Source organism: Cyclopterus lumpus, chromosome 5, assembly GCF_009769545.1.
Source record: "Cyclopterus lumpus isolate fCycLum1 chromosome 5, fCycLum1.pri, whole genome shotgun sequence".
NCBI classification, from domain to species: domain Eukaryota; kingdom Metazoa; phylum Chordata; class Actinopteri; order Perciformes; family Cyclopteridae; genus Cyclopterus; species Cyclopterus lumpus.
In genome coordinates, this window is record NC_046970.1 from 23,183,059 (window position 1) to 23,208,795 (window position 25,737).

The 25,737-nt window shown below is 44.1% G+C and overlaps 2 protein-coding genes across 2 annotated transcripts in view; both read right to left on the reverse strand.

The window, feature by feature from the left end:
* Nucleotides 1-7,653, reverse strand: part of arhgef10la (Rho guanine nucleotide exchange factor (GEF) 10-like a) — a 93,997-nt gene extending 86,344 nt beyond the window's left edge. The window contains exon 1 of the mRNA XM_034533264.1: nucleotides 7,270-7,653. The gene's annotated coding sequence lies outside the window, so the exon portion shown is untranslated. The remainder of the gene's footprint in view (nucleotides 1-7,269) is intronic.
* A 4,553-nt stretch (nucleotides 7,654-12,206) lies between these two features.
* Nucleotides 12,207-25,737, reverse strand: part of chd5 (chromodomain helicase DNA binding protein 5) — a 39,476-nt gene continuing 25,945 nt past the window's right edge. Inside the window, exons 22-39 of the mRNA XM_034533265.1 lie at nucleotides 25,003-25,249; nucleotides 24,744-24,916; nucleotides 23,943-24,120; nucleotides 21,534-21,599; nucleotides 21,254-21,342; nucleotides 20,909-21,087; nucleotides 18,415-18,559; nucleotides 17,801-17,960; nucleotides 17,627-17,706; nucleotides 17,208-17,406; nucleotides 17,030-17,119; nucleotides 16,780-16,923; nucleotides 16,093-16,201; nucleotides 15,766-15,898; nucleotides 15,451-15,646; nucleotides 13,675-13,865; nucleotides 12,979-13,105; nucleotides 12,207-12,334 (exon numbers count right to left, since the gene is read on the reverse strand). Of these exons, the coding sequence (XP_034389156.1) occupies nucleotides 12,207-12,334; nucleotides 12,979-13,105; nucleotides 13,675-13,865; nucleotides 15,451-15,646; nucleotides 15,766-15,898; nucleotides 16,093-16,201; nucleotides 16,780-16,923; nucleotides 17,030-17,119; nucleotides 17,208-17,406; nucleotides 17,627-17,706; nucleotides 17,801-17,960; nucleotides 18,415-18,559; nucleotides 20,909-21,087; nucleotides 21,254-21,342; nucleotides 21,534-21,599; nucleotides 23,943-24,120; nucleotides 24,744-24,916; nucleotides 25,003-25,249 (2,634 nt within the window). The remainder of the gene's footprint in view (nucleotides 12,335-12,978; nucleotides 13,106-13,674; nucleotides 13,866-15,450; nucleotides 15,647-15,765; nucleotides 15,899-16,092; nucleotides 16,202-16,779; nucleotides 16,924-17,029; nucleotides 17,120-17,207; nucleotides 17,407-17,626; nucleotides 17,707-17,800; nucleotides 17,961-18,414; nucleotides 18,560-20,908; nucleotides 21,088-21,253; nucleotides 21,343-21,533; nucleotides 21,600-23,942; nucleotides 24,121-24,743; nucleotides 24,917-25,002; nucleotides 25,250-25,737) is intronic.

Here is a 25,737-nt window from a genome sequence, read left to right on the forward strand (position 1 = left end):
TTACAGACCTCAATTATCTAAGAGGCTAATTTCATCTGGTCTTATCAAAGAAAACAGGTAAGAAAGCAGACAAGACATTTAAGGAGTTGATGAAAAGTTAATGAAAAATCCACACAGTCGAGTATTACATAAAGTGTTTTGCAGTGATTTCGTCAGCTGTAGTCATGGAAATTTAGATTTATCGTCGACATATTTTCTCAAATAAAATAGATATTTTCCAAGACACACAAGCCCTCAAGGCATCACATTGCTGCACATCGTAATTGTTTCATTATTACACTAAGTGGGGGCTTTCTGTGACGTTTGTGTGCACACTAGTGTACCGCTCAATGGACCCAGCATCTGCTTTGCATTTGGATCGGCATCAAACTGTTCTTTGGCCTGATGGGGCAGTTTGTTGGGCTCCTTTGGGGGGGAATGACAGCATGGAGCGAAGGCGGCCGCAAATTCACTTTCAGCATGTGTAGTTTCGCCTGGATACAGAGGCATGATGTCAGTTCGTGCATGTTTGCTAGCACTGTTGTTCAGGAATAACGCTGGTTTTGAATTTTCTTTTCAGTCCTTAAATTCGCAAGATACTCAAGAGGGAACATTTTGATTGCCTCTCAACGGCTCTCAACATGGCGACGGACAGCCGGAGGCCCACAGACAACTGTGCTAACAGTGCCAACAGTTCAAACAATGGCGGAAGTGCTGACAGAGCTAACAGTGTTTACCTGAAAGGAGGAACCGGAGGGTGGCGCCTACGCTACCGCGACGTTGTGGGCGAGCCTTGAGCGAACCAATTGAGCGGCACCCTAACATGCACTAACATGCACTAAAATCTGGCTCGGCTATGGCAAGAAACAATAGAGAAGCTCTGATAATAACACACACGCAAGAAGGAGAACGACGTTATTCTCTGCTCAGGTAGACGTTGCTCCACTGTAATTTAAGGTAGCAAATAGTTGTTTAATGCTATGTTAATGTTCAGAAGGTAAATACAGCTCCTTTTTAAATTACAGAGGGAAAAAACAGTTCTGCGAAGCGCGTGTTTTTTCTTTAGAAACCGTCTCTCTGCGCTTTAAACAGTATGATCTGCCACTGCAGCCTTCGGACCCAGCCACCTCCTTTCTACCACGAGCACAGTTTTCTTCCAGTCGGCCCACACATTGGTCGAATCAACAAAGACTCTTTTGTGGAGGGAAAAACTTTTAGCTCAGCCTCAGAGAGCATTGTTTGTACATTCGTCACTGCAGTGCTGATTAGCTCACAGGTCGTTTGGGTCATGGCTCATGAAACTATGGTGGAGGAGGAAAGAAAAGGAGGATTTTTGTCAGAAGAAAGCCACATCCCCTTTTAATGGACATTATAAAAAAAATCATCAGTGGGAGATTTCTATTGAAAGTTATTGCTACTGTACTTCCACAGATGAAAGATCTTCTTCACATCGGCCATTCCCAAACACTGAGATTTTATCAGGATCGCAATATTAATTTGCAGAATTTCTTCCTCTTTTATTCAACATTTTTATCCACAGTAAACCTCAGATCCACATGAGGGAGCCTGAATGTTCTGATAACTGTAGATTACGTGAATCTAATATAAAAAGGGTAGCTTACATTGTGTTTGTTGTACTGATGAGAGAAAATGAAAAGGATGAGATAGCGTGTTAACGCCCCCTGAATGCATTCATAAAGTATTGAACACATGCATAAAACCAAGTTGTGATTCATCAAATGTATAAATCTCTTTGAAACGGCGGGTTTATATATTCAAGATAATATTAGAAATGGAAATGGCAGTAAAAATGGTCAGCAACGTTTATTCACGGGCAAATTCGCTACTAATTTCATAAATTTGTGAATTGGGTTGCCATGGGCTACCAAGAAAAAAAGTTTGGTCAACTTTATATAATAGATGTGTTCATATCAGTAAAAAAAAGACAGCTGGTGCAAAGTCCAGGCTTGATCACACTAAAACAAAACTGGAACCTCCCCAGAATCAAAACGACAGGTACTCTGAGCAACTTTCTTTGAGGGGAGGCATTTGGACAAGCCATCAAAGGCAACCAAGCTTAGAGAAATAAAGAGCCCCGAGGGTGGAGCTGCGTGGAAGCTATTCTTGAGTGTAAAATAAGAAAACATCACGGAAAAGAGATGAAACCAACTCCTACACACCCTATCCCTGACCTACATAGAGCTCTGAAAACTCTCACGCTGTGTACCAAATGTGCTAATGAGTGGAGGGTTGTTTTATAGGAAGAGAGGAAAAGTGAGCTATGAGTACTATGAGAATCCGTGGGACCCAAGGTCACATCTTTGAAAACCCGGAGCAAGTCTTGTTTTAAATGTCCCGGTTCTTGGATCTGCATCCTTTCACAAAGCAGCGAGGAGGGGTAATTTGATAAAAAGAAGATGAGATCCGCACATCTAGTTCCAGCCACTCATTTACAGAGTCCTGTGTTTGACCAACCGCATTGGTCTGAGGCAGTCGGGTATATCAATAGAAAACGGCAGAGAGCAGCAGCTGGTGACGACTGAATAAACAGCATTGGAAAATCTAACAAAAAGTCCCTGGGAGCACCGCTACTTAAGCCCCTTTTCCTTAACGGGGAATGGCACACAAACGCTCAGCAGACAATGAGAGACTAGCCGACCATCGACAACCGCAAACAGTGCCAGGGGGAGACGTTTCTGCTCCAGGCGCTCCTTCTTCCTTTAGCCTCCCCGAGGACATCCTATCAAGAGATATATACGACTCGGCCACTTTAGGAACCGCAAACCGCTCCGTGAGAACAGATGGAATATATCTTCCTTTGGCTGTCAAAAGGCAATCTGAGTGGGAGGCTGTTCACGGACATTTGTGGATTACATGGCTTCGCTTAAACATATCGTTGCCCCTTTCCAAAGATTTTTAGAACACAGAAGAAGCGAAGCCTATTGCATTATATATCGCGAATGTGATGAATATTTTAAATTTCACTTGAAATGAATTTCTGAAGACTGTGCCAAAGGCCACGTGGATTATCATGTCACACTGTAAACACAACATGATCAGAAGGTTGTCTGGGCATATTTGAGATACTTTTCCCGCAGGTTTGCCGTCATGTTGCCGCTGTTAAGACATACAGAGACATGTTATTCACTCAGGAGCCCTATCTGGCCTTGATATGCCCTCTGCTGTAGAGAACAGCAGTGATGTGCTGGCGGTGTCACATTAGTCAAGGACACAGTGGGAGTATCCTCCACCTCCCATCTGGCATTTGTGCTCACAGCGCACAATGTACAAACACTGAGCAGATGAGAATGTGTTAACCTGACAATGTATCAAGAAAAATGACTATATATCCAGCATACGACGAGTTAAAGAGTAACTGCACACTTAAACATGTCTTTAAAGCTATAAACTAAACAACATGACATGCTGGTGTAAATATGGACATTTCTTATCAAATTTATTCAAAATAATCTGCATTTCGTGGTTAAAAAAACCCTGCTGAAAACACCATCTCCTGTTCTAAATCAGCCGTAATCTTGCGTGGCGATTTATGAGATAAAGTCGACCGTTTGTGACTAATCTACGTCATGAAATAAATGAATGTCAACGGCCTCTAATCAGACCTCGCTCCTCGCCTCCACAGCACAACACAACTCTGTTCTCTCCCTTCCGTGTCCTGGAAATCCAGCTATCTGTACACGACAACTTCTGGTAAATAAGTGTTAATGACTGATGATCCGGCGATAGCAATGTCCTTGAGAGAGTGTAGATGATGTTTAGCGAACAGGCTAGTTAGCTAGCTAACATTTGTTTGCTAACTGTTTTCGCCATGTGTTCACGCTAACCAGCTCTCCCGGCTGAGTCGTCTCCCAGTGGAGTGAGGCGGAGGGAATGCTGGGTGTAATTCTCGATTGTGCCCCATAGCATATCGCTATTTTACAAGCTACTGTAGCCGTCATATGTATTTGTCGACGCTGCATCGGGGCTTTCGTCATACGGAAGTTGGCATGGTTTCATCTCTCAGCCCCACTTTTTTTGCATTAATAAAAATATGCAACGGGTGGCTCAAGACCTGCACCACCCTTTTTACTCTCACTTTGTGTTTCAGGATTTATTAGTTATCTTGAGAGTCTTGACTGGGTTGTTGATCAATGCCAATCATCTTACTTTTTTGATTTTCAATACCAATCTCACTCAGTCTCCACCGCTTTAATTTCAACTACAACGTTGTGCAAAACCGTTATAATGTACAGTATTTTATTTTTTCATTATGGTCCCTCATCTTTTTGCATTATTGCTATGATTAGCTAATCCATCACTGGCTGAAGGCTGTGACAGGAACTTATGTAGGGGAGGATAAGTTTAATAGCTGCTGCGGTCTCTCCTGACAGCCAGCAGAAATTAATGAGTCAGGAGTTACTCAAAGGTCTGCAGATACTTGTGTTATCTGCAGACTTGTTAGGAAAGTGCAACCACCAAACTCTTCTCTTTTATCTGATAGATATCTATCATAGAAAATCATAGAAATCATAGAAAAAATAGGTTAATTATAACCACAGAACTTGTCTGAAAATCATCAAATTGTTTTCAGTTCTGTTTAGTATCAAGGTAATCCATTAATTAATAGTTGTAGATGTATATTAAAGGATAATTGCAAATAGGAACCAATTGCTAATGCTGCTTACTTTAAACGATGCCATTTTGCACAAATGTGAACAAATTCAGGCTGAAAGAAATCAAGTTGTAACCCAACAGAATAGATCATGGATGACATCTCCAGGTTCCAACCCCAAGCCGAGATGTTATCGTGGTTATTTCGAGAGAATCTCTGAAGCGACACAGCTTCTCCAGGAACAGAAGAACTATAATAAAAATGTTTCACAGGCTTCGTTATCCCCAAGGCAACCGCAGTCACCTTTATGTGTGTCTGTGGAATTCCCCTTTTATATATTCAAGTTCACAGAGGATGCTTTTCCCCTGCTATGTGTTTCTTTATATAAATAAGTTGAGTGACAAATCCATTTATCTACAATCTGAAAGTAAAGGCTTTTTATTTTTAAAAAAGAGGCAAAGTCCAGTGTTTGCTTATAGGTCAAAAACTGTAACATTTCACCACAAGTATTGATCTCAATTTGTGTGATGGTCCTTATATGGTAGATGTGATCCTTGTGCATATTAGAAATAGTTAGCACTAAGACCAAACTGGTTAACATATTTTGAATTATAATAATTTAAGAAATATATTTCACATTCAAAACCATAAGTTCCAGTGTGAAGTTTTCTTTGAGGGCTAAGAAGACATGAGCTTCCTCCATCTCCAAAATTCAGCCTGATGTTACAACAAAGAGAATCACTACTAAAGTACAACAACGGAGACTCAGAACAACAATCGTTATTTGAACCACACGCACATCTAACATGTCTGATGAAAACCGCCTCTGTCAGTTCAGTGTTTGGCAGGTGCAGTGACTAAACTCTCGTGTTCCCACAGCCAGTTGTTGCCTCTGGCATCAGTCGTCGTGTTCGTCTGATGTACAGACTCAGGTAGCGAGGCCTGCTTTTCGCTCTCAGCAGAGCAAAAGAGGGATGGCTGCCGGGTCAAATCAGATATCACCTATGGAAATATACTCCTGCGTTCAGTCATTTAGTGCTCTTAATATTGGCCAACTACCTGCAGTTCAGTGTAAGTTTATGCTCAAGATATGAGGTCATGATTATTCTTCAAACAAAGGGCAGTTGAGTTGCTTTGGCCTTGAAATAAAAGGTCACGTTAGCTTGTTTGGTTAACGTGAGTGTGACGACACACAGGCGGTTCTCAGATGGCGTTTGTAGCTTTACCAACGAAAATGAATGCGCTGCAGTTCCTAGATACCTCACGATATCAATTAGTTTGTTATTACTCGTGAAGTAGGAAGTATAAGGGCCTCAAAAACCCTCACAGGATGGTGAATGAGTTGAAGATGAAGGGGTCAAACAAAAAGAGAAAATAGTTCTTCACTTAGTTTGTGCCCCATGTGAAACGAGGGTTCTGTCATGTAACTTCTGTAACATCACAACGTGGTTATTTGAACCCAAACCACGGTCTGTTCCTAAGCCTCATAAACTAGTTTGGCTTCCTAAACCTAACTAAGTTGTTTCCTGTGAAGACGGCAGTTTATTTTGAAAATCATGCATCGAGCGGAAACTCCCACGTGTTGCTAGACTACCGTAGGAAAACCCAAAAATTAACTCTTTCCTAAGATATGGTATGAACCGCTGTATGAGGACACGTTGCACAACAAAATGCTGCAGCTGAGCCTCTACTTGCAAACATCCCTTAGTCAGTTAATTGTTCAACTATCCCAAACTATCCATAAACATGTGGAAGTGTGTCACCACTATCAAGTGGCTGATAGTGCACTATGGCCTTGCATGTGTATGTTTGACTGAGTGAGTGCAAGTTTTCATGGGTGAATGTGTGGCAGAAGGGATTCCCATTGAGAGGGAAGCCTTTGTGGGCAGGCCATGCATGCATGGATTGTTAATGTCTGTTGGAAGTGCTGGACTGTGAGTAAGGAGAAACAAAATCTGATACAGTGAGTCCATGGAGCTTCTTGGACATCCGGCAAGTGAGGCAGAAACAGTGCCCTAGCTTAAAATGCAAATGACTTGGTCAGAGGTCCCTTAGCTTCCCCCTCACCCCTCTTCTCGTCTCTCTATTCTGCTCAGAGCACAGAAGCAGCATGAAATCCATCCTGGGAGGGGCTATTGTACTCCGGGAAGCAACCGTCAAAAGGGGAATGGTTAAGGCCCGGTGCAGGGCCAGGGAATCTCTTTTTAAAGCCGGAGGCTGTGGGAGATCTGTGCAGTGCGGCAGAAAAAAACAGCCGGCTAGAGGTGTGTGTGTCTGTGGATGAGCCGCCAATCTCTCACTCATCCTTCCTGGTGCCTGTCTCAGGCAATGCTGCTACCATAACAAGGCCTGTAGCCACGCCGGCTCTCCGAGGCAGACTCGGGTGTAATCGTCCATGATGGTGTGTGCTCAAGGGCCACACGGGTATCAGCCATTCCCATCCTCTCCTCCTCCTCTTCTTGTCCTCTCAGCTGCTCCGATAGCTGTCGGACTGAGACAGAGAGGCACCGACCAGCACACCCACCACCCCCCCCCCAACTGCACTCCATCTGTGGACAAAGCTACTGTCTTTGCAACATGCTAGCAGAGCTGACAGTGAGGAGAGAGAAAGAGGAGGAACCAAGGGAGTAAAGAGGGGAAAGTGTTTTAGAGGGACAGCAAATATACACGCCTCTCACCTCCTCGGCTTCAGCTGTATGTCCTCTGGGAAGCTTCAGGCACTCCCTGGTGACCCTTTAATCCTGGTAGCCTCCCATAAATCACAGTTTTTTACCACACTACCGGGTCCGGTCCAGTCATCTTTATGGTCTCCTTCGAGGGATTGGAATTCTCCTGTGCTGTTTACTTTCCCACAACTTCTCCCCTGCACCGTGTGCACTAGCAGCTCGATATGAGGTAACCCTCTCTGCTCCCTCCCTCCCTCTCTCTCTCTCTCTCTGCTTGTGTTCCTCCCTCTGTCCCTCTCTTTTTTGAGATGGGTCCTTTCCCCCCACTCAGCCCCTCCAGTCGTATTCTGTCCTTTCTTTGGTTTTTCTCCCTCCTCCCACTCTCCAGACCCCTGCTGCCGGCCAGACAGCAGCACAAAGCAGGGTGAGAGCTAACAAACACAGCTGGCCAATGGGAGAGTGACAAAGTCCAGCATGCGGCCAATGAAAAGCCTAGTGGGCCGTGTATGTACCAATCAGGGGAGTCCTTCAGAACAAGTGGGCCGGACAAAAGGAATTAGGGGCAAGGCTTTCTTGCAGCACTTCCGCGTGGGACTGAAGTTGACTGTTCTCACTGTACTGCAGTCAGCTGGTGGAATTTCTCATTCACGGCAGAGATTTAAAAAGAGATGGTGGTGAACCAAATAATTTGGAGCAAAACATGTGACACATTTGATCAAACTTAAAGACAAGCTGATACTTTGTTCAGTGCAAAAATAATAATTCACACGTAAGACAAATGTTTTGAATCAAAAAAGTCTCGTGAGGTCAATTTTAAGACATAAACAACAGAGTTGTGGTTTTCATGATATTACATCGACTTACATTCATTTCCTGGAGCTTTACCATACCATACCACCACTATTCCCAATCCTCACCCTAACTCTTAAACCAAGTCTTCACCCTAAAGTTTAACAGTTTTCTACAGTGCAGGGACATGCAGTTGTGTTTTTCTGACTTTGGGAGACGTTACATTAACCTACATTAATTTCCTGGAGAGTTACCCAAACCATCACCACTACCAACCCAATCCTTAAACTGTAATGAGTTATAATGCATTGTGTCCCCGCATAGAAGGGGAGTCCCCACAATGTAACTGTGTGAACAGATTTAAGTCCCCACAAGTCATGAAAATACAAAACCGTAACACACGGCACATGAGAAGCTGAAAGAGTAGTGTTCGTTCATTTATTCAACACACTACGCTACATAAAGTATTATATTATATATCGTATCATGTATCCTGAGAACGTGGGCTATAACTCTGAGTATAATGATTGAATAAATGCTGAAGCGGCACAAACTAATGTATATGCCATCATCTGTTTATTAACTATGTGAGCTGGTTGCGTTAATGTGTGGCTTTATCCACTCTGGTATCCAACTTGAAAAAGAAATATTAAAACAAGATCTTAAAGTTTTACAGGTGTGCAAAACCTAGTAATAAATGGAGAGAAATTATCCCCCAGAACCCTAAAAGATGCTGGAGAAACATCTATTTAACGACCCTTTTAGTTTGGGTTTGGTTTATTACTTTGGGTCAGATGTTGGCCAAAGTACTTGTATCATTTTTTTTAATCATCATTTGATTGCTGCCTGGTTAATTTCTCATTGGGTCAATTATTTAGTTACACAGCAGCTACCTCAGATCATCAATTTTGTTTTTACTTTACTGTGCCGAGGGGGAAATTATGTCTCGGAGCCTAAACGCAAACATAATCAATTCATGAACAAAAACATCGAGCTCATATAAAACAATGGACATGGGGGGGGAAACATAAAACCAGGTAGCCCAGGTCGTGCAGGCCGCCGTCACACATCTGGAAAGGAAAGATGAGTTTGTGCTGTGGCGGCATAATCAGGTTTTTGAGATTGAGTCTCTCAAACTTTTGTCTTTCTTCGTCTTCTCTGGAGTTCTCGGCCTCCGATTCCATTTCCGACCTCTAATCACATTTAACAACAATGCTGGCTCGTGCAGTTTGCGACGAGGTCACGTTTCAACGAAGGCGAATCCTCCGCCAGAGACAATCACACAGTGTCGCTTTGTTGTCCAGAAGATTTATTAAAACACATTGAACAAATACACAGAATACAAATAAAAAGATGACAATTCACTTTTCTTTTTTTTTTTCATTCAAATGCTATACAGCACAAATATCAGAACCATTAACACAGCTTTTTGAGCTCATTGTCTGTAAATGCTAGATACCCCCCCCCCCCCCCCCCCAAGTGAACCGTCAAAACGCTTCACATGCTGTGCATTCGCTGCAACAAAGGTGCCTTTTCTCAGGGTCTTTTGGTAGCTTTTGAAGCCATGTTAATAAGCATGTACATACATTGTTAACATATTTATAATATTAGACTGAAGCCTTTTTTTTTTTCTTCTTCTTCTTCTAACAGACATTACATTCATACCGACTTCAGTTTGATTGCATTTCATCGGAGTGTCGTGTGTTTTTCGACGTTTGTCTCGTGGCGTCGTCGCTCCAGAGCGTGAAAAACAGGGGGGGGGGGGGGGGGACACACACATGATTTTGATTAATGAGCACGTACGGTGCACTCTGCAGTTCTACGGCAGACATTCATCTCCTTCTCTTTTTTTTTTTTTCTCTTTCAGTTTGATACATAAATCTGTACGAGATGGACTCATCTCTGGAAAAAAAAAGAAGGAAAATCTTTCAAGTATTTACATGTTTCTGAGGTTCTATCTGTCGAGCAAACCCTAATACATGTCACGGTCAAGTAATCGATGGCACGAACAGAAACACGGCGAACAAAACGGCAAAAATACGAAGAGAAGAGCGCGGGGGGGGGGGGGGAAGAAACGCTTCAAGGGTTATTTTAATGGCAGCTTTTTAAAAAATAAATCAGTCCGATGATGTTTTTCAAGTTAAAGCACGTGGTCTGAGACATGATGTGAGAGAGGTTGGGGGGGGGGGGGGGGGTCAGGAAGAGAGCACCTCGGGACTACCATTTGAAGTTTTGCAAAAGGAGAGTAAGAAAAATACGCTCACCAACTCTGTACAACACGACCTCTTCAGTTTCAGATTCGTCCAATCACAATCGTCGTCCCCAAAAAAGTCAAATAAGTGCCGTCAGTGGCGATAACGATACAAACAGGTAATGCCACTCGTCTTTGAAAAAAAATTACAACAAATAAAACATAACACATGGTCAATAACAAATTTGCACTTTGAGTCGATGCCTTCGTTAAAAAAAAAGAAAAGAAAAAAGAAAGGAAATATAGTAATCTTCAATTTATAAAACAACCGTTTCACGTGGTGGACCGCCACTTTAGCACATAAGAGTCGTAGATGAGACGGACAACATATGTGGCTATATATCATGCGGACGCGTCTTCACACCAGGTTAAAGCAGTAGGCAGCAACACACACTCTCTCTCTCGAAAGAGCCCAGAGCGCAACATGAGGAGACTGGACGTCCAAAGAGACGATGCTGTGCGACACTCTGATACGCAGAGGACATTCCCAGCAGGTGTGGAGTAAAAATGCACAAATCATACTCGTCTCCTCTAATCATCTTTAATGGCACCAAGTGACCAAATGCAATTTAACGTACCTTAACATAAAGAGAAGCAAAAAAAGCTCATTTTGCGACAGATACTAGACTTAAAGTGACATCGCGCTATGAGCACATCATGTTTCTTATTCAGCTCTAACAATGAAAGGGAGCAGGGGGAAAGTCCCCGCGATGTAAGTAAGAGTAGGAAAAACAACCACTCTCTCCACTCAGGACTCTTGGGCCTGAACATTGAAGCCCTGCATGTGGATGGAGGCCAGGTGAGCTCCTGTTTATAGTGCAGTCCCACTGGTCACACGGCCCCAGGGTTAAGCTCTACAGCCACTACTAACATTCAGATATAATAAGAATCACAAATATTGTACCATACACAGAAATACTTCTCCTGAAATGCGTTTTTTATAATCATTTTTGAGACTCCCGCAGCTCATCTCGTCTCCGCTCGATCCTCCCGTGCGACGCCGAGCCGGGCTTCTGATTTCCTCCGCGCGCGTGTGTGTGTGTGTGTGTGTTTTACGTATTTTCACTATGAGTAGACCTATGTGGGGTAAAATAAACAGCAGTCTCTGAGTATATACAGTACAAGAAGCCAACCCCCCCCCTCCTTAGCAGGTTACTGGAGCTGCAGGTTTTTTTCCTGGACATCACTTTCTCCAATTGACCAGCGGGGGGCAGTCTTTAGAGGATTCAGACAGACTGTGTCCAGCTACTGCATACATGATATGAGTTTTTGATGCTTTCAAAATCAAATATTGTTATCCACTGGTTACTACATGAATGACAAAAACAAAAATATTAATTTAAAGTAACAATATTGGCCCTTGGAAAAAACAAAAAGAAAAGGATCATCCCATCAAACTATGACCTTAGCTCGCGGGGGAAACGAGCTCCAGTGGGGGGGGCACAGTCACAGTGTACAGTGAGTAGGCAGAATGATGAAAAGCAACGGGGGGGGGGGAGGGGGGAAAAAGTCGAGGCTGGTGCCAACAAAACACACATTCCAAGATTAGAATGAGCCCCGATGAAGAGCATTGGAAACTCATCGTTGTGCCAACGCGAGGCTGAAAATAAAAAAATCCTATTTCAGGTAAAAGCCCCCCCCCCCAACCCCCATCCTAATCCCCTTAGCTCCCCAGAACAGGTTAACAAAAAGCAAACATCTACTAAAATACTTCTGTGGGGGATCCTTTCGAAAGATAAAAGTGCAATTGTTAAGATAGATACGTCTGCGTTAAGAAAAAAAAGACAAAAGAAAAGTTAGATCAGAAGTCGGGAGGATGTGGCAGAAGAGATGGGCGGGGCCGTCATCCACGCCGGGTTCCATCACCCCCCGGGAGTTTCTAACCTCAGGTGAGTTTTACAGAGCTGGCCTAGTCCTCAATACAGATGACGTCACTAGGTTTGCCTGATTTGAGGTCGGGCGTAGCCACGTCTCTCAAGGAGTCAAGTGACTTCTTGTCCAGATGGCTTGTGGGGGGTGGAGGGCCATTGGAGGACACTGAAGAGGAGAGAGGTTGTTTCATTCCAACAGACATTTTGATATTTTTGCAGTGAGAATTATTATGACACGTGAAAAAAATGTTTTCATTCAGTGGTTTTTCAAGCAGAACACAAGCACAGTAACTTCAGAATCTTATTAGGAAAAAACAAAACTGAAAGTGAGCATACCCAAAACGTCTGCAAACCCTCATTGTGTGTGCAACTAAGGTAAGTAAGATAGGTCAAAGTTGAATAAGGACGTCGGTCTGTTAGCTGTGATAGATAGGACAGTTTGGAAGAGAAAACAAAAGGAATTGGAATTATTACTCAAATAAGTTTGGCTCACCAGGGGGGCTTGTTCAAAACAATGTCTGAATGCTGGTGTTGCATGGCCTGTCTGGCTTTCTCTGTGTTTTAGATTCATTGCAAACAGAAAAGATCAACACATGCCGACAAGCTAAAGTTGTCTTTTTTTTTCTTTCTTCAATTTAGCAAACCATCCACATTCTCATCTATCAATTTTTGTGTGCAACTTCTTGGAAATGCCCTCTTAAAAAAACCATTTATTCACATCGGCTGACGGCTTCATTTCAATTAGCGAGTAGTATGAATTTAAGTTGCACAACAGTATCAACGTCTTACTGTAAACGTGGATTTGCTTACCGCTGACGTAGGGCCCCAGAGGCATCTGACTGTAGTTGACTATGGGCTGGCCACCCGGTCCTCTGAATCCTCCACCAAAGCCGCCGCTGTACATCTGGGAGCAGCCGAACCCCCCCTGGCTAAAAGGCTGGGAATCAAACATTAGTTACGCCGCTGCACGAAATAATAATAATAATAACAATAATAGGACAGATACATATCTGTCACTTTATACACTGTGTACACTTTAATTTTTACACTTTAATTTTAATTTTATTTTTCATTTCCTTTATTATTTTAAATTCTTAAATGTAATATGCCCTGCTATTTTATTTTTTATTTTTTATTTTATTGTATATTTGTAAAAAATGTTTTGGTGCTGCTTCAAGAAATGTGGGGATCCTGGGGATGAATTAAGCAAAAATCTAATCTAATAATAATAATAATAACAAGAGAACGATCTATGAGGACAGTGACAGCAGGTTTTAGTCCATTGCAGGTTTTCATCCTGCGGTGGTAAAGTAAGAAAAAAACAAGAAAAAAAACTAGAAGAGCGAGTGAGATTGCCGACCGTTTCCCTGGTTACGACATGAGTTGGCACAGCAATCGCTTTAAAAAAAGAAGAAAAAAAAAGAAGATGATCGCGCGTATGACTCTGGCGAGCCGGTGCCGGAGAGATGAAAGTAACATGAAATTAAGATTATTTTTTTTTCCGACCCTCTGGACCACCGCGTCGCTCCTCACCTGCTGCGGCGGGGGCTCGCTCCCCCGGCTGGTGAGGCGGCTCAGGATGCTCCTCTCGGACATCTGCAGGCGGCCCGACACCGGCGGGATCCGGGACAGCATGTTGGGCAGTCGGGTCACGTCGGCTTTCATGTCACTCAGAAGCTCCTCCAGCTGGTTCAGCACTGCGAGAGCACACACACACACACACACACACACACACACACACACACACGTTCCTGCATAAACTTGGAAGTGAGGACCAAGACAGTTCACATTGGGAGTGAGGACCACCCTTTTTGCTGTACTTAGAAAAAGATGAATGCTGCATTTGAGCCCTAAGAGGCTACACACACACACACACACACACTCATACACACACACACTCTCACACACACACACACACACACAAACACACTCACACACACTCTCACTCACACACACACACACACTCACACACACACACACACACCATATTAGAAAAAAAAAGTTATTTAAAGCCTGCACATGCGGTATAATTTTGTGAGGAAAAATATCATTTTTTTTCTTTCAATTTTTTTCTTAAATTTTTTTAAAAAAGTGTAAATAACCTCAAATAATTTTTTGGGAAAACAAAAAAGAAAAAGTAAATTAAATGTGTGATCCAGAGCCTGAAATTAACAACTGCCAGGAACTAAATGCCATAACAATTTTTCCCACTAACAGATGAATCAATAAGGGTCACAGACAACAACATTTTCAAACACTTTAACGCCCTCCGTTTTATTTCAGTCTTTTGGCCTCTTCCCAAACTTCCATCCCACTAATCGCTGTCAACACGAGTCAAATTAACTCAAAATGAAGCCACTGTGTCAAACGGGGTCTTTTGCTGGCTGCCTGTCGGATGGAAACGTCTTCACGCACCATTTACCGTCTGGATAGATGCTTTCAATTGAAATAGGGTCATTTTAGTTCCGCCGTGTCTCGAAACAACGCACGTGACGAATTGACAACACGAAAAAAATGTGAAAATGCTCTCCTTGAAATGTTGGATGTCTAATAATAAAGTAATAATAATAATAGGTTATAATGTTTGCCACCTTGGTGCGTTGTTGTTTTTCATAAATATATAAATCACAACTTGAGTGGTTGGTGCCTTTTGTTTGTTGGTCATAAATCTACTTTGATGTCGAAAGAAGGAAAAGTGTACAAATATGTGTGAAAAGTACGTGACAAAATATATATTGACGTGCCGCACAAAGAAAATCCTCGAGGCTGAAACAAAGAGATAAATTAAACATGTTAAAAAAGAATTCTCTACGTGGGTCGATTTTGGCATTATAAATTTTCTTTGTGCACGCGCACGTTCTTCCACTTATTTTTTAATAAAAAAAACGTCTTTAATGATTCCGCTACACGAGAAGACTTGATATTTGACATGTTTGCAGTGCTCCGGCCGCAAATCACCGCACTGTATTGATTTTTTTCTTTCTTTTTTCCCCTCGTTAAAATGAAATGAAGAGAAAACCCGAAAAAAGTTTTTAATGTATCGTCGTTTTTTCTGAATACAGCAACAGCGAAATAATAAACTATAAATAAAGTGTCCTTGCCTCTGTAATGAATGTTTCATGCATCTGCCAGCAATGACATCGTTCTCGACAAACATTCACATCAGTATTTCTGCCCTTTCAATGTCATTGGTGCAGGATTACTTGTTCCCCCGAGTGTACCAGGTGAGGCAGAAATTCAGATAATTATGCCCGTTGCTATTTTTGAACGTGGCCCACAGACCTTTGTGCAGCACGGCGTTGGCAGGTTTGTTCCCGGCCAGCGACTCCTTGGACAGGTGCTGGTGGGACTCGGCGAGACATTCCACCTCAGAGAAGCGAGTGTTGAGAGCCATGGCCGGGTGGCTGGGATCCTGGGTCATGTTCAGGTAGGCCGCCCGCCTCAGCTGCTCCTCGATCACCAGAGCCTGCTCCAACAACTAGAGAGAGAGAGAGAGTGTTTCAGTTTGCCTTTCGGATAAAAAAAACAAATCCTTAAATCCGTGAATTATTTCAGCCTTCGGTAGTCATTTTTAATTAGGGAGACTCGGGGATTTGCCTTGAAGCGCCGAGCCAGGAACTTGTTCTTCATCTCCAGGTAGTTGCCCTTGTGTATCTCCGTCTTGAAGGGCTCATTCAGAATAGCGTAACGCGGGTCGTTCTGGATGTCTTGCCAACGAGCGTAGCCGTGTCTGAAGGTTCAAGGTCAAAGGGGGAAAAACGAATTGGCGGCCGTGGAGCCTCGTAAAAAAGAAAAAAGAAAAAAGATTCCTCAAATAAAAACTAAAGATTTATCTGTGTCGCTCCTCGCCCCTTCCCCCCCCCACTCGATCATAAGTAATTACAAGACTTTGCCAGATGCCGAGCTACATCTGTTGAAGGATACGTTACGATGCCGGCTAAGAGCCAGTAATCGTGGCGCCGGTGCCAGATGTCGTGCATCTTTCCAGAAGACAGCGCCGCTCGCTCCTCCGTTTGCCACAAGGTGTGCAACTCTGCCGGCGGGAGAAGAGAAAAAAGAAAAAAAAGGACAAAGACAAAAAGGGGTTGTGTGAACTGACACACACACACACACACACACAGACTGATGTTTTCCAGCACATTAAGAGAAGCAAGAGCCCATTAACAACACAAACAAGATTCATGACAAAACACAGCTGTTTTCATCGCCTGAGATAAACAACCTGTAGCGGGACAAAGTTGTGTTTCGGGAAACAAGGGAATTAGTAAGGAGCCAAACACAACATGCCGACGGGAAGGAGTTCAACGCTGTTCTTTTAGTCTAGCGAGCTGGAAACGGGTGTTTAGACATTTAAACGGAGGGGTTTATACCCATTTATTTTCCCAGTGCCGTCATACGTCTCCTGGCATTTGTTTCATTGTTCTCGCAGTGTGTTCCTCTGTCTCTCTGAGAAGCATCGCAACAGTCGCGTCTCTCTGCTGTCACTTCAGACACTAGTCTCAACAGCTCTGTTTCGTTCCTCCCCTTCATATATACGAGCTGTTGCTGCAGGTGACGTTTTTTTATTTATTTGTGGGGCGAAGGATGAAAAGCAAAAAGTCTTTTTCTTACCCGTAAAGCCTCCGTCGGCGATATTAAACATGAACTTGGTTTTGTATCCGTTTTTGTCCTCCTTCCTGCTCTCGTCCATCTCGTCCAAAGTGTCTTTGTCTCCGTTCAATCGACCCTCTAATGCATCTTCACTCTTCAAATCGTCTGCAACAGCTCCGTAAAAACGACAGAGCAGACATATATCTATATGATGGACGACCACTAAAGATTCCTTTTTGCGTTAAAAAAAAAGGATTCGTAGCATGTGTACCTGGCTTATTTTCCTTGTCTTCAGTTTTTGCCAGAGGGGATTCAGTATCCCCTTTTTCTGAGGACTTCTCTGTTTCTTTGCAGGGGTCCGCTGTGGATAACAAAGAAAAAGACTCAATTAAAGAAAGAACAACCTTGCAGACCATTTTTTTTTAAGCACATCATCATGCACCACTGACCTTGAGGAGAGGTTTGACTGGACGGTAGTTCTGTCGGTTTCAAAGCGGACTCCTTTGAGTTGGCGGGCGGCTCGGCCTTCGCAGAGGGCGACTCGGTTCGGTCCCTCTCAGCTGCCGTTTTCTCCTCCGAGCCGGCCTTGCTCTCCTCGCCGTCGGACGCCTTCTCCGGTACGGATGCCGGCTGCTCCGCACCGGAGGACTGGCGAGGAGAAAAAAATAGAAGAAACCGACGTGGGGAAAAAAGAGGGAGGAGAAAGAGGAAGAAGTTGGTAGAGAGACGAGTTGAAAGGGGGTCTAGGTTTCGACAGAAGCGTCCTCTGAGGATGATGAGATGAGTGTCGGTGAAGAGAGGATGGATGAGACAACACAGGGCAACAGAATGACAGTGATGGAGAGCGTCAGAAAAGATAAAGACTCACGTCCTGCTCTGACGGCTTCTTGCTGTCTAGCTCTGTGGTCTCCTTGTCTTCAGTGGTACCCAAGAGAGACTCGGTCTTCTCTGCAGTCCAGAAAACAACAACAACAACAACTCAAACTTTGAAGTCCATCACCTAAAAAGGAAACCGTGATGAGCACCGACACGCCGCTCTGACCTGGTGGGACGGGCGTGCCCGGCTGCGTAGCGACGGGGCTGGCTGGCACGGGGGTGTTGGGGTCAGAAGATAAACTCTCAGTCAGCTTCTTCAGCTCCATGCCGATGGGAATCAGATCTGGGGAACTCAGCTTGCCATTAACATGCTCGAACTCTTGCACCTAACAAAGAAAAAGAAGTAAAAAAGGGAATCGGGACAACTGTGATAAAATGTTCTTCTATTCTTACATACGATGGCTTACTTTCCTCAACTCGGGGGTGAGGAAGAACTCCATCGTACTCATTCCTACATTTACAAAGGATTAGTAGTTATGTTTAATACGTCGCTTAGCCGTTAGCGTCATATGCTACAGTTCGTGATTCTACAGTGACTTCCTGTTTGCATCGTTGACTGCTTTTGATTGGCCGGCGGCACAAACGTTTCCGCGCAACCAATTTACAAAACACATTTATGAAGTTTTCACGTTGCAACCCGAGTTCGAAACTGCAATTTACTAAAAACATTTCTTGGACTTTACACACAAACTTGTAAAGCTGAAGCTCAAACTCCAGAGACGATGACCTACTTTCTCTAATCTCACAGCGCTCCAGAAGACGGCCGCATCACCGGTTTACCTTTTTCCTGACAAGGGACATGACGCCGATCCTGGTGAGAACGTGCTGACGGGACAGACCCTCACGTGGGACTCCATCGGCGAAGGTCTCGGCTCCGTCTGCGCCCGGCTCACAGAGATGTCTCATGAACAGAGACACGTAGGCCCTGACGGGGGAAACAAGCACAACGGGTGACTCCTCTGTGGCTACCAGCACTAACGGCGTATGTTAAAAGGCACTCGTAGAGGAAGCACTTTTTTTTTAAAAGTACATAGAAAGAAGTATAATGTATGAATTATTTTCTAGTGGTTTTCTTTTCATTTTGTATAGGTGTTGTAGTTTTTTTTTTTATGTTTGATATAACATCGTGTCACACTAACCCACAAGTAGCAGAAGCAGTCTTAGTTTTAAAATGAGGACTATCAGTAATTGTCTGATAGTGTTTAGCTGTAATTAGAGCTGTCATGTGGTGATCTAATTAAGGTAATAAAAAAAAGATAAAATTAAGGATGTGTCTGATCACACAGCAATTTTATTCAGTGTGGTTTTATCCCAACTTCCCACACAGTACACCTCCCGTTGCCGGGTTTTTAATTCTATGTCTGCTAGCAAATTTTCAGAGTGTTTTACTGCTGCTTCTTTAACTGCTTTTAATCCACATTCTGATACTGAGGAGCTGGTCTCTCTTTTTAATCACACCTGTCACACTGTCCTGGACTCTGTTGCCCCCTACAAGGTCAACAAGTTAAACAGAACACCACAGCCCTGGCTAAATAAATCCACCAAAGAACTTAAAAGAGACTGTAGGAGAAAGGAAAGAAAATGGAAACAATAACACCTGGCCTCTAACAGACGGCATCACATGACTCCAGTCCTGGCCTCTAACAGACGGCATCACATGACTCCAGTCCTGGCCTCTAACAGACGGCTTCACATGACTCCAGTCCTGGCCTCTAACAGACGGCATCACATGACTCCAGTCCTGGCCTCTAACAGACGGCTTCACATGACTCCAGTCCTGGCCTCTAACAGACGGCTTCACATGACTCCAGTCCTGGCCTCTAACAGACGGCATCACATGACTCCAGTCCTGGCCTCTAACAGACGGCTTCACATGACTCCAGTCCTGGCCTCTCCACTGGCTCCCTGTTAGTTTTAGAATTGATTTTAAGATTTTGCTGCTCACTTTTAAAGCACGCCTGGGTCTGGCCCCAAGCTACATCATTGAAATGTTAGCCCCATATGAGCCAGCTCGCAGCCTTAGATCCTCCGGTGGGGCCCTTCAAGGCCCTTCAAGGCCCTTCAAGGCCCTTCTGGCCGTTCCAAAGTCGAGGCTTAAATCAAAGGGTGACCGTGCTTTTGCCATCAGAGCCCCTCGACTTTGGAACGACCTACCTGCGGGGATAAGACTAGCAGAATCAGTAGCTTCTTTTAAATCACTTCTTAAAACCCATTTTTATAGAACTGCTTTTAAGTGATGTCGTCCTTTTATGCAGTTTCCCCTATTTTAGTTTGTCTGTTCTGCTTTATTTTGTATTTGTAATTTTCTATTCCTCTATTGTGTTCATTGCCTCATGTATTTTCTGAAATGTTTACTTGCATTGATGTTGTTTTTACCTTGCTTATATGTAGAGCACTTTGTAATCTCTGTTTTTAAAGGTGCTATATAAATAAATGTATTATTATTATTATTAATATTATTATCTGACAAGTAGTAATTAATATGGAAAGATTACAGTAGTAGATGTAGTTCTAGGAGTCATATTAATAGCCGGAATGGTAGTAATAGTGTCATAATTAAAATACTCAACAATAACAAGAGTGTCATTCCTACCGTACACCACAATCAATAATAATTGCACATGCATGAAGCCATTGTTGAGTCGTTGAAATCTTTTGCTTCTCTCGAGGTCGTATGCTGAATGCAAATAGCCGGCAAGTCTATTTAAAATAGTTTTGATTCAATAACGTATGCACTGTGATAATGGAATAAAAAAAGGGCCAGTGTGCACGTGAATCCAAAGGCAATTTATTTTGTGCTGATAGCAGTTGAATAATCATAGCAATCACAACATTAATAGCAGTAGTACTAATAACCCCTCATTAACACCGCGGTGTACGAATCCAGCTTTATTAGTAAAGGCAGCATCATCAGTAGTAGTAGTACTTGTACCTGCAGTATGCTAATCACAGGAGCCATAGCAGTGATAGTAGTGTTTAAGTGCATGTGCTTTAATGCACCAAACACAACTGTGGGCTACTTGTTCCTCCTTGAGTATCTACTCGTGTAATGTTTGGCTCTGGCGCTTTCCAAAGTGAAGTAACCCGTGAAACTGGAAAGTCCAACCTTTGCAAACTTAATATGAGCGTTCTGCAGCTTTGCCCCGGGCTCACCAATTAAATGCAAATCAAACAGCCCAGAGCCACCTCTTCACTGGATGGCGGCGGGCAAGCGCTGTGTGAAAATATATATATATATATATATATATATATATAATTTGAGTTTTCGAGTTACCTGAACTCGCGCTCACTCTTCCCTCTCAGGTCTCGAACCAGCCAATGGGAGTTGAAGGCATCCTGAGGGGGCATTCCCCAGCGCATGATGGCATTGAGGAAGGCTTTCCTCTGGCGGGCATTGAACCCCAGGACCTTGCGATGAGAAGAAACGGCATGAGACGGCGTGTCATTGGCGCTCTACGGGTCAACGACACTGATTGCAAAAGTCATAATTCTGTTACACAGACGATTGCACAGGATGAGCTTCAAGGTACACTCTCCAAGTCGGTTACTTATCCCCAGATTATCCCCCATAATTGTACAATTTACAGAATGAAGAATGAGGGGGGGGGGGTCGTCATACCTCAATACTGCCCCCGACCCGTGCCAGTAAGGGCGGCAGAGGTTTGTCTTTCTCGTTCTTCATCTGCCGGCGAGACTGTCTGCGTCCACCTATAAAAAAAATAATAAAAAAGATAAAATAGTTATTATGACACGCGCCTCTCTCTCCAGTGTCTTACCACGCGGGCACAGTTTGATTCAAATGAACTTGTGTGACGAAAGGGGGAATCTATACTGAGTTGTGTTGTGGTGAGCATTTTATTTTATTTTTTTTAGATTTTAATTTTTTTTTTGCTGCCTACCTTCAGGCCTCTCCTCGAAATCTTCGTCCTCGTCCTCGGACCCCACAGAGTACTCCGACTGATTGTCTGAAAGATCATTCTGCCACTCACATCACACAGAAACAGCACATTGCGATCGCTACCGACGGCGGCCACCTGGGGGCGCCACGGCACTGCAGATTACTACAGACCACTCTGCAGCTTCGGCATGCACATACCCATCTGGATGTGAGGTGAGGGTTGCCTCCTCTGCCAGACTCTGAGCTGTGGCGGGCTTTGAAATCTTTACGCGCTCTCGCAGTCAACTGCTGTTGAACTGTGGAAAACAGACCTCTTGACTAGCGGATGCATGTCGCTGCAATAGATTAGTTGAACTGTGACAAAAGAAGCCCTTCAAAAACCCGCTTTAAAAAACTATATACGTGCTTGAGATACGAGGGAGCTGGAGGCCAGTGTAACACACTTTTAATGGAGGTCAACAGCTCTTGTTGAGACTTACAACCCGAGACGATTTAATTAACACAAGAGATTAATTCATGTGCTGTTCTGCGCCTGAGCTGAGACGCCCACGTTATTAAATTAGCTCAATAATGAAGCCCGGGCCCGTGAGGGGTGAGAGGCACGGTTCTGTTCTTGGATTGGCCGACTGGGTTGTGAAGTTAGATGTTGTTGACCTGCACTGAAGCCGGCAGAGAGAGCGTTACGCTGGTCCGTGCAATGTTATCGTAAACATAATACAGAAACACGTCCACGACGCCGGCAGCTTTCCTCATAATAGAAGTTAACATTCTTTACTTATTTAGCTACGGTGTTGTTTTAACCAAGCGAGTGTGCCTTCATTATGGCTGAAAGCTGCATTCTCTCTCTCCTGACCACCAGGGGGCGGCTCCTCTGGTTGTATAGAAGTCTATGCTTCATGTGTTGAAGCTGCATTCTCTCTCCTGACCACCAGGGGGCGACTCCTCTGGTTGTATAGAAGTCTATGCTTCATGTGTTAAAGCTGCCGTCTCTCTCCTGACCACCAGGGGGCGACTCCTCTGGTTGTATAGAAGTCTATGCTTCATGTGTTAAAGCTGCCGTCTCTCTCCTGACCACCATGGGGCGACTCCTCTGGTTGTATAGAAGTCTATGCTTCACGTGTTAAAGCTGCATTCTCTCTCTCCTGACCACCAGGGGGCGACTCCTCTGGTTGTATAGAAGTCTATGCTTCATGTGTTAAAGCTGCCGTGTTAAAGCTGCATTCTCTCTCTCCTGACCACCAGGGGGCGACTCCTCTGGTTGTATAGAAGTCTATGCTTCATGTGTTAAAGCTGCCGTCTCTCTCCTGACCACCAGGGGGCGACTCCTCTGGTTGTATAGAAGTCTATGCTACATGTGTTAAAGCTGCCGTCTCTCTCCTGACCACCAGGGGGCGACTCCTTTGGTTGTATAGAAGTCTATGCTTCATGTGTTAAAGCTGCCGTCTCTCTCCTGACCACCAGGGGGCGACTCCTCTGGTTGTATAGAAGTCTATATACAATGACTCTACTTCTCTCTTGATTTATTCCCTCAGTAAACATTGTAAACATGAGTTTTTGGTCTCTATCTCTAGTTTCAAGTCTTCTTCAATACAGCGCGATGTTCATTTAGTAAATTATGGTCCCGTAGTCAAATTAACCATAAAGCAGGGTATGCTTTAGGGCGGGGCTGCATTGTGATTGACAGGTCACTGCCAGCGTCATGGCGATGTTGCAGATTTGAAACGTCTCCCGCGTGACGAGTGTGTCGGGTAACTACGGTGGCTGACGCGAAAACACCAACAACAACAAAAGGCGGATGTCCCTATCTAGTGTTTGGATTGTATGCTGCTGGTAGAAACATGGCGGAGGAGGACCTCGATACATAAACGACTCACACGACTAAAGAAAACACACTTATTGATAATAAAGTCCCTCTAAATGCTCCTCTAAAGCAGTTGTTCTCAACCTTTTGGACCCAAATATCAAAACATGCATTGTGGTTTAGGTTTAGGTTTAGGTTAGGATTAGATTAGATTAGGTTAAAATGTAATACATAGTGTTTTATGGACTCAACCCAAATATCAAAACATGCATTGTAGTTTAGGTTTAGATTTGGTTAGGATTAGATTAGGTTCAAATCTAATACACAGTGCTGTGTTATCAGTGTCTGATTTAATATAGAATATATAAAATGCAGTTTATTAACTTACACTTATATTTTATCGAATATGTATTAAATAACCATTTTTTTCAAGAATTTAGGAATTGATGCTAATTTTAAATATACAACAAAAATAAAAAACCTCACGTACCTCCTGGAGTGCCTTCACGTCCCCCCAGGGGTACAAGTCCCCCCCCTCCCCCCCATTTGAGAACCACCGCTCTAAAGGACAACGCGTTTGAAAGGAGTCTCGTGAGGACCCGGGCCTACCTTGGTCCTCCTGGGTGGTGTCGTTGTAGTTGACCTGCTTCCGGATGCGTTTGCCTTTGCCGAGGTTGCGGGCCAGGTCCTCCTGCTGCTGCTCGTAGTGGTGCCGGAGGAGCTTCTCCCAGTAGTCCGGGTCCACGTTCTCCTCCTGCTTGATGATCTCCCGCTCCACCTCCTCCTCCTGCACACGGACAACGGTGATATTTAGTCCGATGTAAAAGAGAGAAGATATTAAATATATAACGCTGCGTGACTGTGGCGAATAAAATAAAAGAGCTTTTTTTTTTTTATCCTAAAACTTATTCGTGAATCAGTTGGAACCGGAAGATAAAAAAATCAGATGCACGAGGTGCGTCATAAATTAAATGGTTATGGTGTCGGAAAATTTTCAACACAAATATTTAATACGAATAAATGGTTTTATTTCATTTGATTTTTACATATCAACTAGTTGCTTTTTTCTAAATGCCTTTGTGTCAATATTTAATTGTGTAATTATGTTTTAATGTGCCGACACCGGAGGTAGCAAGGCACCGAGTTACGAGGCTCGGGTAGTACCCCGGTGGGCCAATTGTGAGACGGCAGACAAACATTACATCCAGCTTTGTGTGTGTGTGTGTGTGTGTGTGTGTGTGTGTCCTCCGGGCCTCACACAAGCAAAATGAAAATTTGTCCAAATGACACCTCTTACAATGTCCCCGGCCGCACCGCATCACTGTTTAAAAATCATCTTTTCCCCCCCCCAAAAAAAAGTGACGCTGATTTTTTTTTCCTGCTTGTTGCGCAACACGGCTCCACCCTCACCTCTCCTTCCTCTTCTTTCACCACGTACTGAGCCACCTTGAAGGAGCTCAGGTACTCGTTCATGTTCTGGATCTCCGTGTCCTCGGTGGCGTCGCGGTCGCGGTCCAGCAGCTTGGAGATGGCGTCGTCGTCGTAGTGAATCACGTTGCCCTCCTCCCCCTCTTTGCTGTCACCTGTTTTTTTACGGCGAAAAAAAAAAGCTCTCAGCGGATGACCTTCGCACACAGGGGGGGGCTAAAGAGGCGGCGCGTGGACCTACCCATGGCTCGCGCCGCTTCCATCTCGCCTTTGAAGAGCTCCTCGGTGCCGAACTTGAGGATGTCGTCCAGCTCCTGTTTGGACATGGAGCCCGTTTTGGAGCCGAGGCCGGGCCGCACCACCAGGTGGGTGAGCATCATCTTCCTCTTCGCCACCTGGGTGATCCGCTCCTCCACCGAGCCACGCGTCACGAAGCGATAGATCATCACCTTCCTGTTTTGGCCGATACGATGGGCTCTGCTAAAAGCCTGGGGGAAGGGAGAGAGGGGTCAACGGTGGGGTTACAGCGGAGGACGTAGGAGAGAACAGCTGAAACGAACAAAAGCATCCGCACGACTATGATGCTGCGATCAGGACGACTCGGGACTCGAACGCTTCTGACCTCCTGTGAGAGAAAGTTCAAGAAGACCCAGTTGTCTGACGTCCCACAGCAAAGGAAGCGCACATTGTAATAGTAAACCATCAACTAAAAGGCCAGATTTAGTATTTCTTTGCCTGTATTTAATTAAAAATAATACAGTAAACCTGCTCTGCATGTACATTTAATACTTAGCTGGGGAGAGGAAGTTATCTTCTCTGCGTGAGAGTTATCCGGTGAAAACGTTAAAAAAAAGTGTGTTTTTTGTTTATGTTTGGCGTCGTAAAAAAAGTTCAACTGGGAAGAATCCCGACACTCCCGAGTCGCCTCGAACGCAGCATCGGGGTCGTGCAAGAAGGCGCGCGAGTCTCGGCAAAG